This window comes from Hypanus sabinus, chromosome 19 (genome assembly GCF_030144855.1).
Source record: "Hypanus sabinus isolate sHypSab1 chromosome 19, sHypSab1.hap1, whole genome shotgun sequence".
NCBI lineage: Eukaryota > Metazoa > Chordata > Chondrichthyes > Myliobatiformes > Dasyatidae > Hypanus > Hypanus sabinus.
This window is the reverse complement of record NC_082724.1, coordinates 33,473,810-33,493,331: the sequence shown is the minus strand read 5'-3', so window position 1 is coordinate 33,493,331 and position 19,522 is coordinate 33,473,810. Positions and strand designations below refer to the sequence as shown.

The 19,522-nt window shown below is 41.7% G+C and overlaps 1 protein-coding gene across 1 annotated transcript in view; it reads right to left on the bottom strand.

Moving 5' to 3' along the window:
- LOC132378119 (chemokine-like protein TAFA-1) overlaps nt 1–15,929 on the bottom strand; it is a 591,379-nt gene extending 575,450 nt beyond the window's left edge. The window contains exon 1 of the mRNA XM_059944864.1: nt 15,706–15,929. Within this exon, the coding sequence (XP_059800847.1) occupies nt 15,706–15,844 (139 nt within the window). The 5' untranslated portion in view covers nt 15,845–15,929. The remainder of the gene's footprint in view (nt 1–15,705) is intronic.
- Between the last annotated feature and the right edge of the window lie 3,593 nt (nt 15,930–19,522).

Sequence of the window (19,522 nt, the reverse complement as noted above, 5' to 3'; positions counted from 1 at the left end):
GATAATTTATCCAATACTGATTAAATGAACAGCTCTGTAATTACCTGGCATATCAATTCCTTCTTATTAAACAACAGTACTTTATCAACAGTCCTTCAATCAACTGCTGACAGAGAGGACTGAAAAGCACTGATGTCACAGGCCCCACGGCTCCCTGCCCCCTCTTTGCTTGGAGTAAATTCCATCCAGATCTGAAATATATTCATTTTAAAATGATCAAATACATAATATTTCCTCTTTTCTCCTATATTTATCCCATGTGATACTTTGCACTCATTTGTCTTGTGATAACATCAGCAATAATTCTGTCACAAAGTATTTATTTAGTACCTGTTGGATTAGAGAGTAAAAATAGTTACTTTTCTTGTTGTTTAACTTTCTTATGCTTGCTTGTAATTCTTACATATTCATCTGTATATGACAACTGATTCTATATGTTTCTAGAAGTTGCTCTGCAGCCTTGTGACACACACAATATCATTGGTTACCCCTTATCAATGGAAGCCTTATTAATTCTGTCATCTGAGCTAGTTTTTAGTGTGAGACCTCTTCCTTTCTTTGTTTGTACTTTGTTCTTAATTCTTTCTTTCTTTCTTTGTTTTTTGTTCTTGTCAGACCTGGATGAGTTAGCTGTTTATGAGAACAATGGCCTTTCATTGCTACCATTTAGGAGGAAATACAGCAGCCTGAAGACACACAGAGTTGCCTCCTCTGCACCATCAGATTTCTAAATGGACAATGAACCCATGCGAACTTCCTCACTGTTTTTCTTCTTTTCCTCTCTTTTTGTACTATTTCTTTAATTGTCTATATATATTTCTTATTGTAATTTAGTTTTTAACTATCATTATTATGTATTACAATGTACTGCTGCCACAAAACAGCACATTTCATGACATATGCCAATGATAAACTTGATTCTGATAACCATTGTTTAACTTGTTCTTGCTCGTTATTTGCTTTGAAAATACAGTAAAATTTGTTCTTTTCTTGTAAACACTTTTTAACATACTATCCTTTCCTCATTTCCTTCTTAATTTCACTCCTATATTATTAATTCTCTTCTAAGCTTTATGCTGAATTAAGCGTTCAGTATCTTGTACGTGTAGGCTTATCATATCTAACTTGCATCCAAGAGTCTCTGGATTTGGGGAATATACTTACTCTGAACTTCTTGAAATTCCTTCATAAATCTGACTCAAAACAATGAGAGGCAATTATCTTCAAATGGTTTTTGCTAAATTACTCATCATTGAATAAAACTGGTCTTAATCCAATTGAGAAGTATAACTTCTAATTTATCTTTGTCCCTTTTGTATAAACATGCTAAATGTAACTGAATAAGATTGTAATGACTGAATTCTGTCTCATTAATACTCCACCTATCTGCCCGGCTTTACCCCTTATATCTTGCAGAAGTACATCAGTAGGAAAGTACATCAGCACAATTTGTAACCACGGAGTCCAGTACAACCTTTCTATTCTTAAATAGTGAGGTCCTAGCTTAATTAAGTAGCAACTTGGGACATGACCATGCTAGATCAGCAAAAACTCAAAGTGATCTCACTGCCAACAGAGCCAATCAGCCTTGCAGTTATGAACTGTGGTGGATATTCAGTTACCATGAAGGAAGGTTCCAAGGATATCCCCATTCCCAGCAATGGCAGGGCACAATACACGAGTGCTAGAATCAAAGCTGAAGCATTATTTAGCTGGAAGTGCTAATAGGTAATCCATTTTGCCTTCCTCCTGAGATTACTTCCCCCCCACCCCCATCCCTCCCCACCAGTTTCAGCAAAGTTAATTCACTCTGAATAATATAAAGAAATGGCAGAAAGCACTGAATTTTCAAGGACAGAGTTGTCATTGATGAAAATGCTTACGTTTATGGCTACCTCATACCCCACCACAATCACTATTCGACATACCTAACAAGCCTCACTTAGGAGGTCAGATCTTTGGAGGCATAACTGATGTCCTGTGGAGCTCTTCAGACAGGGATAAGTCAGGTTTCTACGCCTGATAAGTAATGAGATAACAAGAAGTCAACCACCTCTAACGGAATTTGCTTACTTCTCATCCCACTGAAATCACTGAGGATCAAATCTACAAAAGAAAAAGCATTGTCTGCCATATTACTTCCGAATTTACAATGACTAATTGACCTACCAACTGGTACACCTTTGGACTGTAGGGAGGCAAGTATTTTACTCAAGACATTGATGGATGCCTGGAATGCCCTTAAGGTGGCAGGGGCGAACACAATAAAGGCTTTTAAGAGACATTTAAATGGGCACATGGATGCAGGGAGGATGGATGGATATGGGCATTGTATCAGTAGGTGGGATTAGTGTTTGATTGGCTTTTTAGCAAGTTTGGTACAACATTGTGGGTCAAAGGGCCTGATCATGGCTGTACTGTTCTATGTTCTAGAAAGGGGATGGAGTATTCAGAGTAAACCCCCATGGTCACGGGCAGAACATATAAAGTCCTTACAGACAATGCCAGAATTGAACTCTGAATTCCATTGCCCCAAGCTGTAATAACTTTGAGCTAGCAGCCACACTGCCATGCCACCCTTTCCAGCCTCAAAAACACTCACTCAACTCCATGTAGACTAAAATCAGTTCATCTTGCCACTGAATATAATCAATGCTTCAATATCGATAACTCTGAGGAGAGAATGTCAAAGATTTTCAAGTCAGTGAGAAAAGAAATTTCTTTTATATTCATAAATATGTTAATCCTTAATCTGAAATTCTACTCCCAGTAACTCCTCAGCAAATTCAATAACAGCAATAAAGTCTGGCCCAACCTACATAACCTTTTTATCATAAGACTACCTCTTCATTCCAGTGACTAATGAGCGAATTTGGGAAACATGTAGGAAAGGGAGCTGAGACAAGATTAGATCATCTATGGTTTTATAGAGGGAAGGTACAGGGTCAAGTGGCCATGTGCTCTTTAAATTCTCTATTATTGTTAGCCATTATTAGACACTGAAGCTGCTCTTTGAACTGCTTCAAATGCAAATATATTCCTCCCTAAATAAGGAAACGTACCCTATGCAGTACTCCAGGTGTGATCTCACCATCACTTGTATTGTCAGATATTCCACACCTTGGAAAGAAAGGCCATTTTGCCTTCCTAACCAAAATGTTGCACTGTCTGTATTTCACACGTGAGGTCACTCTGTACATCAGTAGGTATTGTTTTCTTCTGTTTAAATAATATTCCGCTTTTCAATTTCTCCAATCAAAGTAGATAACCTTCTACATCTTCAGTTTGTACTCCATTTGCCAAATGTTTGTGCACTAACTATATGGATTTTCAGTCTCTTTGAATCCTTCTCATAGTTTGCAACTTAAAAGCACACATTTGTATGATTAACAAATCTGGTCCCAGTACACTCAGATCCTTTATCTAATGTTTATTATGGACTGCAACTCTTTGAAATTTAGCACCAATCTCCGTGGCATCCCACTACTTACAGCTTGCCAACCTGAAAATGCCCAATTTGTCTGATACTGTTTTCTATTCGTTAGCCGACCTGTTCTCCTTGAATAATTCCCAGTGCCATAATTTCTTATTCTGTGTAATAAAATTTTATATGGCACTTTATTGAATATCTTCTGAAAATCCAAATACACTACTACTGCTGGCTCCCCTGTATGCAACACTTTCAAAGACCTTCAATAAATTTATCATGCATTATTTTCCTTTCATAGAATCGCATAGGCTCTGCTTGGTTGCATTTTAATTTTCCATATGTCCTACTATTTATTCCTTCATTATAATTCCACCATTTTCCTAAAGCCACTCGTCAAGCGAACTGGTCTTAATTTTTCTGTAAACTGTCTTTCTGCTTTCTTGAATAGGCCTACTCTATTTGTGGTTTATCAATGTCCTGCAAACTGAAAATTGACTAGGTCTGCAGCCACTTGCTTGCAGACCCAGGATGCAAACCACCATATCCAGAGGACTGAACCTCTTCTCACATTAAATAGCCTGGTACCCTGTCCTTGATGATTCTAAGGAGGAATCTCAACCAATCACAAGGTCGCGGTGTATGCACAGTATGCTAGCCTAAAGATGTGGTTTGAAGGTAAGGGTGACAATATCTGTACCTACTTCAGCTGGTCAACATCCTCCCCTTCCACATTCTCCAAACTACAAAGGGCCACAAATTAAATTGGCAATCCTAACATTCCTTAAACATATAATATAATGTGGCCTTAATTTAGAAGTCTAACAGTTGAACACCTCAAGTGAATCCTGGCTAGTGGCGTAACAAACTGGCAGCTGGTATTTAAGTGTTACTAGTAGCCAACGAGTAATAACCTGTATGGGACTATTTTATTTCAGGTGTCAAGGTACCAATTGGATTCCTAGGTGAGAATTGCTAGGAATTCTGCTAAAAAGGTGATGTGGGAGCATAGTAGTTTTGGATAATGTTCATGGACCAATACTCTATTATGCATGAATTGCAAATGTTCTTCTTTGTGACCCTTTACCATGGCAGAGGATGAAGCTTGCTAAGGAAGTGTTGGGCAAGACATGATTGCTAGGGGAGAGTTCAGAGGCAACCACGAAGACCTCGCCAGTGGAGTTCCAGTGCCAACACCACAGGATAACCAGATATTGAGGGAAACCCTCATAAAGAAGGATGAATGTCTTACATTCCCCAGTGGCAAATAGGGTAGGAATTGGATGAAACTTAATGTAGAAGTAGCATTCAGCTCTTTAGTTAAGAAATGCTTCAGTATTTGTGAGGCCCACACTTTCACAAGTCTAGCTCACTTATAGCTTCAGTCAAGAGTTGCTTCCTGTTTGACACCACTACCCTTGGCGAGAGGTCTTAATGCTAATTTATTAAGCAACTGGACAGTTGATTCTTGTGTCAGATAACTTCACAGTGGGCTAAAGGTCCTGCTTCCATGCTGCACTGTTCTACAAAACCACTGAGAAATGGAGACAATTTCTGTGTTATGTCTAACCCAAGGAAGCTGTACAATGATTCATTTACATGCTTACTTGAATATTTCAAAGAACCCACTATACCCCGGTAGACAACACACACAAAATGCTGGTGGAACACAGCAGGCCAGGCAGCATCTATAGGAGAAGCACTGTTGACGTTTTGGGCCGAGACCCTTCATCAGGACAAGATAGTCCTGACGAAGGGTCTCAGCCCGAAACGTCAACAGTGCTTCTCCTATACATGCTGCCTGGCCTGCTGTGTTCCACCAGCATTTTGTGTGTGGTGCTTGCATTTCCAGCATCTACAGATTTCCTCGTGTTTGCTCTTTATATCCCGGTAGATCACAGTTCTATTCAAAGTTGGCACCGTATGAAGCCATAGAGTATCAGTGCTGTGCAGAGTGGAAACGTGCCCTTAAGCTCAACTTGTCCATCCTGACCAAGTTGCCTAGTCATATGCCTACATTTGGCCCACATCCCTCTAAACCTCTTCTATCCTTGTATCTATTCAAATATCTTTTAAATGACCTAATTGCACCTTCCTCTGAAATCTCATTCCACATACCTCCAGAATAGGTGGCTTTGCTGCCAAGTTTGCAGATGATATGAAGATTGGTGGAGGGGCAAGTAGTGTTGTGGAGAGGGGTAGGATGCAGAAAGACTTAGACAGATTAGGAGAATGGGCAAGAAAGAGGCAAATGAAATACAATGTTGTAAAATGCATGGTCGTGCACTTTGGTCATAGAAATAAAAGTGCCGACTATCTTCTAAGTGGGGAGAAGATCCAGGAGTCTGAGTTGTAAAGGGACAGGAGTCATTGTGCAGAATACCCTAAAGGTTAACTTGCAGGTCGAGTCAGTGGTGAAGGAGGCAAATGCCATGTTAGCGTTCATTTCAAGAGGTAAAGAATACAAGAACAAGGATGTGATGCTGTGGCTTTATAAGTCAGTGGTGAGGCCTCACCTTGAGTATTGTGAATAGCTTTGGGTCCTTTATCTTAGAAAAGATGTGCTGGAATTGGAGAGGGTCCACAGGAGGTTCACAAGGCTGATTCTAGGAATGAAAGGGTTATCAAATGAGGAACGTTTGATGGCTCAGGGTCTGTACTCGCTGGAATTCAGAAGGATGAGGGGGGATCTCATTGAAACATTTTGATTATTGAAAGTCTTTGACAGAGTAGATGCGGAAAGGATGTTTCCTGTGGTGGGAGAGTCTAGGACAACCTCAGGATAGAGGGGTGCCCTTTCAAAACAGAGATGCAGAGAGATTTCTTCAGCCAAAGAGGAGTGAATTTGTGGGATTTGTTGTCACCTGCAGCTGTGGAGGCCAGGTCATTGAGTATATTTAAGACAGAGATTGATAGGTTCTTGATTGGAAATGGTATCAAAGGTTACGGGGAGAAGGCCGGGAACTGGGGTTGAGGAGGAGAAAGAAAAAAAGATCAGGCATGATTGAATGATGGAACAGACTCGATGGGCCAGATGGCCTAATTCTGCTCCTTTGTCTTAGGATCTTATGGTCTTATACCCACCACTATCTGGGTGAAAATGTTGTCCCTCAGGTCCCTTTTCAATCTCTCACCCTCTCTATGCTTTCTAGTTTTGGACTGTCCTACCATGAGGAAAAGACTACTGTTATTCGCCTTGCCTGACATTCATAATTTTATGTATTTTTGTAAACTCACCTCTCAGTGTCCTATTGCTGCAAAGAAAAATGTTACAGCCCATCCAGACTCCACTGTTGATTCAAAACCTCCAGTCATGGTAATATCCTCAAAATCTTTTTGCGCCCTTTCCTGTTTGTTGATTTTGTGGATATCCAAAGGCCACAGTTGTGATCTCTTCTGCTCAGTTCTACTTGTTTTAATATGAACAGTGGAAAATGCAGTTTTCTTTACATTCCCAGTACACAAAATAAATTGGCCCCAACTGCAGGACAAAGGATCTCTTGAAAACAGCTAAAGTTTCAAGACATGCGCTGTGTTCATCTAACACCATTAAAAAAATCCTTATATCTATGCTGTAACTGCACGAGTCTCAATTTTAAAATATCATATATAGCAAATTAATATTAAGAAAAAGAGGGAATATGAATTTGGTTATGGAATGCAAGACAATACTTGAGAGATTGTCCAGATTCTATATCTATAAAAGGAATATATTACAGAAGCTGAAAATCTGTAATAAATCAGTAAATACTGAGAACATTCAGTAGGTCAAACTGTATATACAGAGCAGAAAAAAAACAGAATTAACATTTCAGACTGATGACTTTTCATCTCGACTAATTAAAGTTCATCAACATAAGATGGTTAGAGCTTCACTTTCCCTGAATGATGCATTTTCTGCTTCAACATATTCTATTCCATGTTCCTTTATCTAATGTAGTTACAAGTTTTCTGCTCATTTTAATTTCAGGTAACATTAATCATATACCATTGCCGTTTGCGCAAATCAACAAGTTTGTTATCATTGTCAGATAATAAGCAATAACGCTGGGAATATTCAGCAGATTATGTAGCATCAGTGGAAAGAGAAACATTAGCACTTTGGGTCTGGGACCCTTTATCAGAATATGTATTCATGATTTATTAATTTAAATGTCTAACATTAACATAATTGTCAATGCACGTAGTGAAACCCTGGTGATATGTTTACAATAGTTGAAAGTGGCAAACAAGTATCAAGTTTATTCACTCATTCTCCCTTACTGACTTTAAGAACGTGACAGTAGACAATCCAGCAGAGAAGCTGGGTTTCCTCAGACCATTGTGTACAAATGGTTTAACTTGATCCATATTAAACTGTGTACCCTCTGAACCAAATGCTTAAGAAGAGGTCTGTGATTAAAAACTGGACAGTACTAAGAAAAACTTATGTTTATCAATTAGATTCAGATGTCACACAAGATTATGCCTTGTTAGAAATAGATATATTAAGAACTTTTCTACCTATTCTTTGAGCACACACTAGATAATCCTTACACAGTTTTGTTAAATCATATATTCATATTATAAAACATACATAAGTCAGTATTATTATGGTGATTCTTTAGCAATGCTGAGTTTTAAAAACATAAAAATGCTTGTATCTTTGAGAATTTAATTTTCTTTGTGATTAAGACTAGAGAGTAATATATGGCAAAATTTCAGTGTCCTCCTCGCCCCATTACTTGTCTAGCATCCTTCAAATACCAAAGCTTTTTATAAATTTTTCTCCCTGATGCACAGCACACAAAGGAATGAGTATAGAATGGGATCACAAGTGTAATACTACTAAGTAACATTCCCATAAACTGATGGTAGTTAAATATTTTACAGAGCAAGTGCTGAACAACAGACAGTACTTGGTAATGCTTCAGTTCACGTATAGTTGTTTAGCTAAATACATGATGGGAGGGGTCTGGAGGGTTATAATCCAGTTACAAATTGATAGGAATAAGCAGAATAATAGTATGGTAAGGACTAAATGGGCTGAAGGGCCTGCTCCTGGGCTGTAGTCCTCTACAACTCTACAGACTAAAAGGCAGAATACATTCAAATCAACTGCTTCCAAGGGGCCACATTTAATCCATACTTCTATATACTGTCTCTAATTAGGCACATGAGCTGAAGAAAAGATTAAATAAAACCTTCAAAAAGATAAAACTGAAGTTTTGCTCCAATTCTCAAATGGTAACCAACATTTCATTTAACATAATTCAACTCTGAGTGATTATATTCTGTAAAACAATGTTTTCTTGCTCCCAAAGCACAGGAACTATCATATTTCCAGTCTAAGCATTGTAAGCTATGAGTATACATTCTTATAACCTCCACATTATAACATTACTGCCCTTAACTATTTAATATTTGTTTTTTAAAATAAATCTTTTTTACATTCTAACTACATTGAATTACTTTGACAGCATCAACTCTAAAACAGAATGATGAAAAGTTCTAATCTTGAATGAAACTAAAAAAAAACACAGCCCATCAGAAAACAGAGGCTACAGCACATAGAATTTTCCTCCTCTTACAAGTCTGCTAGTATTGGACGATCATTGCATCTGTAACAGCTATGTCTTGATGCATTCCCTTCACAAACATACAGCCAAAAGTAATATACTGAAAAAGTTTTGTGATGTTGCTCATCATGATATTTTACAATGCATCCTCTCAAAATGTCACATCATCCGCTTTGTTGATATGCTATGTTTTCTAACATTTTAGGCAGGTGAACTAGTAATAATGTTTATTAAGTGAGCAGATTTTTGAAAGTAATCTGAGACCACATCACCTACACATTATTCAATTGGTTGTGCCTATAAGAACGAGCCTGATCGAGCAGATGTTTGTATTAGACACAAAACTGCTTGGTTAACTATAGCCATTTGTGGATCTTAGTAAGTATTATTGAAGGCAGAAGTTGATAGATTCTTGATTATTCAGGACATGAAGGGAGATGAGGAGAAGGAAGGAGATTGGGGCTGAGAGGGAGAAAGGATAAGTCATGATGACATGGTACAAGACTCAATGGGCCAAATCTGCTTCTATATGTAATCGTCTTATGGTCATAACATCATTCATAGAACTAACCATCATTGCTGCCATAATATATGCATTTACTGTCAGATATTTAAGCATAATCCAATTAAGTAATAAATGATCAAGATAAAAGTCAATGAAGAAAATAAATACTTAAATTTTCCACACATTTGATTTTCCACTCAAAGTAAAAAGAAACTCATCTCAGGGTCCTTATTTTTGTTTTATTGTAAAAACATTTTGTGCAGAAGCAAACAGTACCAATTGTTCCAGAAGAACTGTTTGTGTCATACAGCTCATGAAACATCTTCTCAAAAGTGGTCATTGTAAATCAGCTGCTTGAGAAGAATAGCAACATCTTAGTTTACTGACATTCTTACCATAGATTAAACCTCTGAAATAAATATTTATGGCGAGTTGTGTTCACCTCCAAATGAATTGGATGATAAGACATAGGAACAGAATTAGGCCAGTTGGCCCATCTAGTCTCTTCCACCCTTCCATCACAGCTGACTTATTATCCCACTCAACTCCATTACCCTGCATTCTCCCTGTAACCTTTGATCCCCTGAATAATCAAGAGCCTTTCAATCCCTGCTTTAAAGGTACCCAATGATTTGGCCTCCACAGCTGTCTATGGCAATGAACTCCACAAGTTTACTACCATCTGACTAAAGAAATCCTCCCCTCCATCTCTATTCTAAAGTGATATCCGTGCATTCTGAGGCTGTGCACTCTGGTCCCAGATTCACCCCATGATAGGAAGCATCCTCTCTACATCCACTCGATCTAGGCCTTTCAGTATTCACTAGCTTTCAATGAGATCCCTCTCATTCTTCAAAATCTCAGCAAGTACAGCTCAGAGCCATCAAATGCTCCTCATGTTAACCCTTTCATTCCTGGGATCATTCTCATGAACCTCCTCTAGTTGCCCTCCAATGCCAGTGCATGCGTACTTAGAATGAGGACCCAAAATTGCTCACAATAATCCAAGTGCAGTCTGACTTTATAAAGCTTCAGCATTACATGCTTTTTTTTATATCTTAGTCCTCTCAAAATGAATGTAAACATTTCATTTGCCTTCCTCACCAATGACTCATCCTGCAAGTTAACCTTTTGGGAATCCAATGTGAGGTTGCCCTAGTCCCTTTGCACCTCTGATTTCTGAATTTACTCCCCATTTAGACAATAGCCTATGCCTTTATTCCTCTTACCAAAGTACATGACCATATATTTCATCTGCCACTTCTTTGCCCATTCTCCTAATCTGTCTAAGTCCCTCTGCTGACCCCCTGCTTTCTTCACACTTTGAGTCCACTACCTGAATTTGTAACATCCACAAAATTGATAGATCAATTCTATCATCCAGATTACTGACATACTCTATGACGCAAAAAGAAGCAGTCCCGACACTAGCCCCTGCAGAACACTAGTAGTCACAGGCAGCTAACCCAGAAAGGCCCCCTTTATTCCCATTCTTTGCCTCCTACCACTCAGCCAATATTATCTGTAATTGATAACACTCCTGTGGCACCAGAAATCCATTTCAGCAAAGCTATTTGTTTAAACAAGAAGTATTTCCCTTTACATTTATGGATGCCGATATTGAAGGGAGAACATTATGATCTGCAGCGGGGCAGAATATTCACACAGAGACATGGATGCACTCTTGTGAATTGGTACACATACATGCTTCCCTGCCTTCCTCACTATTGTGTTGCTTTTGTTACACCCAGACTCAATGTATGCACAGCTCCCCAAGCTAACCTGCCATTTCCCACTCACCATAATCATGAGTACATTCAGATGCTGCTGCCTACATTATTATTCACATCAAATATTCCATTACCTCCGAACACTCTGACCTACACAGGCTCCTGTTCACCAAGTTTCAATTTAAAATCTTAAAATTTCATTCTTGTGTTCACCACCCTGCATCCTTGCCATGCTTATTGCTACAATTCTTCTAGCCTTACATAGTCCTACGGTCCAGGCATACCCACCCCAACTTCCTCTGACAGCACCATCCTCTTCTACAACAACCTTCTGCTTTCAAATGTATTAATTTGGAAATTTCCTCATTTTTAAAAAAATTATCAGATTCTCTCCTCTACTGGTGTAATTGTGTAATTGACAAAAAAAAAGAGCTTTGAAAGATAACTCCACAGAGGCAGAATCCATAAAGCCCGCAAGACTTAACTCTGATTTGATAATCCCAAACTGAAAGACATGAAAAATATCCTGTTGAGAACCCTGCACATCGAGAGGGTTTGCATGATTGCAAAGTAAGAAATTCTTTGCTGTAATAATATCAGAAGTAACAAAAGAAAAACCGAATAGTTAAAAATATCAACCAAAAGTTAGATTTGGAACTATTCTAAAATAGCTTTTTTTTTAGTCACGGCAGTAAACGTTTATACTCAATGTGGATGATGTATGATGAATCCATAATAAAAGCTAACAATTATATTTAGTCGCTGGAAATCTATGGAGGACATAAACAGAAGTTAATTACTGCTGACAAGTTGGACAGTATTTGCGTTAGCCACGACAACATGTAGGTTACAGTGTGTGACAAGGCAAAAAAAACCCTGGGGAGTTAAACTGTTATTTGAAATAAGAATGAAACAGGAATGACTTATCAACATAATCTCAACCCTATGATTATATTATGCTATTACAACCCTGTGTGCTTCTCCATTCATGTGGTCCTAATGGAGCTTTTGGGAATTAGATCATTACACTTTCAAAGTTTTTGTTTTAAATTTGCATGGTTTCAGTTTCTTCAACCATTGTGGTAATATGTTATGTTATATATGTTAGTGAATCAGCACTTCTATACGCAGTAATGGAAGTACAACGAATTACAGCAATTAAAATATAGAACCAGAAACATGATTTTTTTTGCTTTAAACTAATCCCAGGTGACTGCCCTATATCCATGTCGTTTTGCTCTGTTTTCCAAAGCACTTCTTCCAGATATTAAATGTCTTCACTTCAGTCATTAACACCAGCCTTACACTGTGGGTAAAATTAGCCAAATTCTATCACTTCCTAAGTCTAAATACAAGAAGCCAATGCACGATTATAAATCAAAGAGTTATTTGTATCTGTTTTATCTTTTAATCCTGGTTCCACTAACTTCCAGACCAAACGCATTTCACTCTCCAGTGAAACACACGGAAGAGTGCCCGCTGTTCTGACTCGGACACAGCAATAGACTGGAAAGTCAATCGACCCATTAACCGGAAAACAGGCGAGCTGCTAGATGGACTACTCGCCTGCTGCTTCTTACTACGAAAGTTGGTGAAAGCCAGTCCTGAAAATAGTACATCACTTGATTTTATGATATTCAACACTTCAAGCTCTAAATCACACTAATGATGCTTCCACAACACCCTGGCAGGAACCATAACTCAATGTGATGTGTGTTTTGATGTTCGCTGACCGCTTGTGATGGACATTTTGACATTAGCAGAAACGTTGGCTGGAAAACAGCCAGACTAGCTGACGATAGTACACAACTTAAAAAAGGGAATGGGGAGGTCCTTAATAGCAAACAATGCAGAATTTTATATTGCGAAGGTCACTGGGATGAAATAACGCTATATATGACTGGGGTGCGGCAAAGTGAAGGGAGCGTGTTATCGTGGAAACTTTCGTCCGCTGCTCCCGATGCGGCCTCCTCTACATTGGTGAGACGCGACTTAAGCTGGGAGGCCGCTTTGTCGAGCTCTGGTGTTCCATCCACCAAAAGCGGAATTTCCCTGAGGCGACCATTTTAATTCCTAGCGCTATTTCAGTTCTGACATGTAGGTCCATGGCCTCCCCTTTTCCCACGATAATGCCATCTCTCAGGGTGGAAGAGCAACACCTCACATTCCGTCAGGATAGCCCCCAACCTGATGGCATGATCATCGAATTCTCCTTCCGGTAGTTTTTTCTTTCCCCACCCCCATACCCCTCTTTTTCTATTCCCACTCTGACCCCTTACTGCTTCCCTCCACCTGCCTATCACCTCCCTCGGTCCCCTTCCTCCTTCCCTTTCTGCCATGTTCCAATCTCCTCTCCCCTCAGATTTCCTTTTCTCCCACCTTTTACCTTCTCACCCACACGCTTCACCTATCACCTTCTAGCTAATCTTCCTAGCCCTGTCCCCATTAAAAAAAAAATTCTGTCGACTTCACCTTTCGCTTCCAGTCCTGAAGGAGGGTCCCGGCCCGAAACGTGCACTGTTTATTCATTTCCGTAGATGCTGCCTGAGCTGTTGAGTTCCTCGGGCATTTTGTGTGTGTGTGTGTGTAACCTCCAATGCATTCCCGGTACCAGTGTTCAGCCTCCGCCCCTTCTGCCATCCTTCTGCACCCCAGTAATGAACAGCGAGCAACGGGCGGTGAGGCGAGGGAATGCCCGTTTTCAAGTCTCGCAATTTACCCTTAAGTTTATGAACGAGTATGACTTTTTAAATGAATTTGGTAGTGGGGAACTTCAGTTAACAGGCCTCATGCTTGATAGGAAGTTTTCCTAAATCCAGCTTGATTTACAGATTCCCTTTGCTCATCGATTATCCGTGTGAAACCCTGACGTTTGCAATTTAGAAGATAAGTGGACGTGAGCCTCATGAAATTTCCTGGGAGATAATTCGAGCTGTACCTGCAACAGTAACTCTTCCAGGAGTACATTTGTGGGCAACCTGCTTCCCGATGCCCTGAGTTGTAATGTGTTCTAACAGACACACTGGAAACACTTTTGTTGCAACCCGCTTGCATCAACTGCTTTGCCAGATTTTTTAAAATTTCTTATAGAATTCTTATTATTGTGAAAATATTACCCATGACTCATTAGTCCTGTTGTAGCTGCGCATGGTTTAAAGTACCATTCCCGACCCTTCGGCATCTTACTTTACACCCATGTTATCGATGTATCCGATTTCGACACCAAATAAACGGCGACAGGACCTCATAAGACTGTAATGCTTTGCTAATTAAGAGCAGCCACTTAAGAGCTAAATTCCCTGTACAAACTTTTCTTGTTCATGTGTGGGGACCGGCGCTGTCAATACAAGCCAACCCTGCACAGAAGGACAAAGTCGAAAGCATTCACGAGGCGGATAGCCTGAGATTCGTATTCGCTCTACTTTACTGTGTTTTACCACTGGAATTGGCGTCGATTGTCACTATAATGTGATACGATACATCTGTTACTTCAGAATCAATAAAACACACCACACAAACAGCGCCGACCTTTATAATTATTTAGATGCGGCTGTTTTTTCCTCCCGGGCTTTGCCCCAGAGGTAGTGAGATCTGTTGGACCGTGCGAACCGAGCGGTCGGTATCAGTGATCACCGTGCACTGCTCTGTGGGATCAGTGGGAGCCTCTACCTCCGAGGGTCTCCTGCCCTTATCCCGTGCGTCTACTCCACCCGGGTAAGTTAGCTGCAGGAATTGTACTGGGCAGCCAACGCTCGGCCGCTCGCCCCTTTCTGTCGCGGTGGGAAGCGATCTGGATGGGATGGGCGCCACGTCAATTTCCTTTCATCTGTCAGTGTAGTGAATTTTATCTCGAGAGATTGGAAGGGGCTGCTTGGGCTTTGGCTGTCATCAATCTTGGTGATTCTTGGTGCAGAACGGCTGTCTGCCGGAGGTTCGCGGAAGGAGGGAGGGAGGGCACGGCTGGGAGCTGCGATGCTCCGGGCGCGGTGCTGTGTGTCCGCGACATTTGTCATTTCGCCGGCTGGCTCCGCTTGGCCAGTTTCCTGCCCGCCCCCGTGCACAGAGGTCCTCGTACCCCAGATACAGCTGTCGCCGACACATCAGCGCCCCTGCCTGCTCGCTCTTCCTACCGATGCGTTCAGCGTTCACCAACACTCAAAACGCCTCGCACCCGCCCCCCTCTCCTTCCCAGTATCTTCCCTGTCGTCACCCTTGCGCAGGAGTCACTATCCAGCTACCCAGTCCGGCGAGACTCGCATCTCGTCCTTAAACCAACGTCTCCGCACCAAACTCGCCAGTCGCCAGTTTCCGGGATATGCAAAGTACAGGCTGACAGCAATCTCGAATCCGACACCTGCCCACTCACTCCACCTCCCATTCATCTCAAAGGCAAGCAGGAAAAATGAGATTGAATATAATCCATTCCCGTGTGTAAAGAGGCTCTCGTCCTCTAGTCCTTCCGTTCCCCAATGCACACCCCCTTACCTGGCCGGTGCAGATAAAGTTGTTCAAGTGTTGGCGGAAGAGCTCCGTGACCGAACACCAAGGCGCAGGTTGCCATCCAGATGTAGAGAAGCACCGACATTCTAGATATCATCGCGACTCTCTGTGAAGCAGGAAGCATTAAATAAACTTACACCGCCTTCAGCCCTGGGAAACTGCATCATCCAACAAACCACATGCTTTCTGTTTAGAAGCTGTAAATGACACCCCTTGCAGATCAGTCCGAGCTAAGCACTCAGATCAACCCCGAGTACAATCCCGCTCGATGGTTCAGCGAGCAGCTGGCGAGAAAGTTTCAAGAGAAGGAGGGGGCGGGGGAGGTGGTCATGTGCTCGCTTCTAACCGGCTGGTAAACCGATTTTTAAAATCTGCCAGTCCTGCTCCAGAATCAGTGAACTCCCACGCTGTTGAATCCTGAGTAACGCGCTTCCTCCTCGCCTCTCCGTAACAGACGAGCGTGTGGGTATACCGATTCCTCTTCACTACCTTTCCCAAGAAAACTGCAACAGACAACTGCCTACCAGAAAGCTCTTGCTGTCCCCATGTCCCAACCAGAAGCACCTCTAGAAAACATGGGGCGTCAATTTTCTGGGCTCCCTAGAAACTCCATGCTAGTAAAAAGGGCTAATATAAGTCATCTGAAAGACCGTGCAGGAAGATACTGGGTTTTTTTTTGCTTCTGTCTTTACTATACTCTGACGGACAGTCTTGTCAGAGAGATTTCCGGAGCTGCTTGGCCAGAGAGCAGTGGCGAACGTTAATCAGATGCTGAGGAGAGCGATTCCGGACGCTCTTGGGGAACACGGTGTCTTGTGGCTGGCCGTCGTTCAGGAGGACCCGTGTTCAGCGGAGCCGCACTCACTCCTGTCTTTCGCCATCACCCCAAATTCTCTCTCTCTCCCCCTCTCTCTGCTCTTCCGTCAGCGGACAGTGCCCCGACTGTAGCCAGAACCAGTCCTGTCGTGAAGCGTCCCCAGCCGAAATAACCTGCATCCACTGAACGCGGAGTAGAGAAATGAGCTAGCGCTACATTGCCGCTTGGGCGCAAGCCACCTACTGAGAAGTTTCGAACCGGTCCGCGGTTACACGGGGCCATCTGTTAGTCATGTGGATCTCATGTCAAAGTTGACAGAGAGACTGTGTGACGGCGCCGCTCGCACATGTTTAACGCCCGACCGTGTCGCGAGGCGAGGGTGCCGATTTATTTTGGAGACACGAGAGACTGCAGATGTAGGAGACCGGAGCAACAAACCATCTACTGGCGGAATTCAGCGGGTCATGCAGCCTCTGAGGAAGGAAAAGAATTGCCCCGAACTGTCGACAGGTGCTCCCCCCCCCCCCCTACAAATGCTCAAATGCTGCTCGATCCACTGAGTTCATCCGGCAGAATTGGGGGGGGGGCTGTCAATTTACTTATTAAGTTTTAATTTAAGATTTAAGACTGCATCAGTATAAAAGGAATGGGTTAACGCCCCCCACCTCGGCCGCTTCAATCTTTTAACAAACCCTCACTTGGCAATGATTTGAGCGGCTGGAGCCGATTCCCGCCGGCCCCGGCCTCTCTCGGGTTAATTCTCATGCCCTCCACTCCGGCCTTTGACTGTCCCGCCACTCGCTTCTTACCTGTAACAGCCGGGACAGGGGGAGGTGAGAGCGCTGACGGCCACGGGGAGAGGGCTCATCGGGGGAGATGGAGTGAGTTCCTCCGTCACGGTCACGACCATTCCCTCACTATAGTGGGCTGTGAACCATGAACTTCCACGGGAAACCGAGAGCGGATTGTATCCCCAGAGCGCCCGCAACAGAAGAGGAATGGCCGATCCTACCTCTGTCAAGGACGCCGGCAGCATCCCGCTCCTTCTCACTTCCCAGTCAACCCTCTCGAAGCATTTCACTTGAGAAGTCGATATAATATCCCAGCGCGTTAATTCATTATTAAAAGCTGCCAGAGGATGAAGCAAACAAACGCTGAACTACAAGCTGTCTCTTTACGCCTGCTTGTCACCCGTATCCAAAAGGAAAGCCGCTTGCACTGTCCTTGGTCCCCCCTCGCATCCACCACTCCACCACTGTTTGAATCTCATGCATCTTTCTTCATTGGAAGTAACACTGCGTCTTAAAGCGAGACTGCCCGCTAAAACTATTCCAGTTATGAATGACCAGTTTTCCCGATAGTAATGTGCATATTTCCCCATTATGTTTTTTTATTATGAAATGAAAACCAACGGGTGACCGACTTCTGACGTTACCCGATGGTCCTTGCGGGGTTGAACCACACGCAATTGATAAATAAGCGTGCAGCAGTTAAAACATTGTGACAACGCGGACATAAAATTATTATTTTAAAACTTACACGTACAACCAGCGGTCGAAGTAAAGATTCTCTTAACATTTAGTAATTTAACTTTTACTTAACACTGCTCTCTACCCAATTCCAGAGACTAACTGCACTCTTTATAATGGATAGCTCCTCCCGACAGTGAAACACCTGGGATTGTTACATGCCCCGGAATGACCCAGAAATATTGTCTACATGCCGACAAGGGAGAAATAATTCATCCCAAAACCCAGGAAGCTGTGCGTGTAGAATGAAGCATACAATCGGGTGTTTGTGCCCTGCACAGCACCTACTGCAGACAGCTTTGGAGTTGCGGAATTCTATTTCGACTTCGCACTTGCATCATGTTATAGGCTCTTTGAAACAAAATATCAATGTAGCCATTAAGATATTGTATTTATACACCGCCAGAATCGCTAGGGAAATGTGGGAACATTGATGCGTACTTGCTCTTCAATACATTACACCCGTACACTCGATAGTTTGATGTTCGGTTGGCACGTCAAACGCTACTTATAAAATCAATAATTTAAGATTAATCTGAGCTGCTATCTATTTATCATCACTAATTGTATTCTGCATTGATTGTTATTTACTTGGTGCAAAAAAAGTCTGAAGAACGAATTTCCTTCTCAAGAAGATTTGTGCTCTATTAACCAAAAACGGCGGGCAAGATCTTGCTTAAGAAAGTGCCCAAGCTATTACAATTCTGACAAGTAAATACTCCTTTAACAACCATTAAAGCAATTTGTGACAGAGGAACAAATTACTTCCTTGCCCCACAAGTAGGCTATGAAGGATTTCGGCACAGGTTTAAGGGAGTAGGGAAGAAAGTTGTTGTTTTTTGTTTCAATACCGCCAATAGGCTCCAGCTTTAGCAATGGCGCAATTATGGAAGGTACGTTTATATGAATACTTTCACTAGTGTAAGGGTAGCCAATCTAATTAGTCAATAACTAATTAATACACGTCATCCAGAATTGATTCTTGTTGCATGCGAGGCCTGATGCAACGGTTTTGTACACAAACACATCTACACATTAATGCTTAGGAATACACCTTCTCTCTAGCCTCGCACCAGAATCGAAACATTGTCTAGCCCGTGAATGAAATAAATAGCCCGTATTAAAAGGGTAATATAGGAGTGGAATAGTTAAATAATTGTGTCAGTTGAACCGTTGCTCATCAAAGTTGTGTTACATTTCAATGTGGAGTAGTTTTCGCTCGTCTCCTTACAGAAAAGGATATTGTTTCCATCGAGAGCATACAGAAGTGAGCAAACATAATGATTAAAGTTATTGGATTCCGTTAAACAAGAATCAGTTATGCAAGTTGGACGTTTTCTTTGAAAAATAGGCTGAGAGGCGATAGATTTGTTCATTTTAAGGATTCTGATCATGAAAGGGTGGTTAACCTTGTCCAGTTGAGGAGAAGAACACCATGGATGCAAGGCGATCTTCG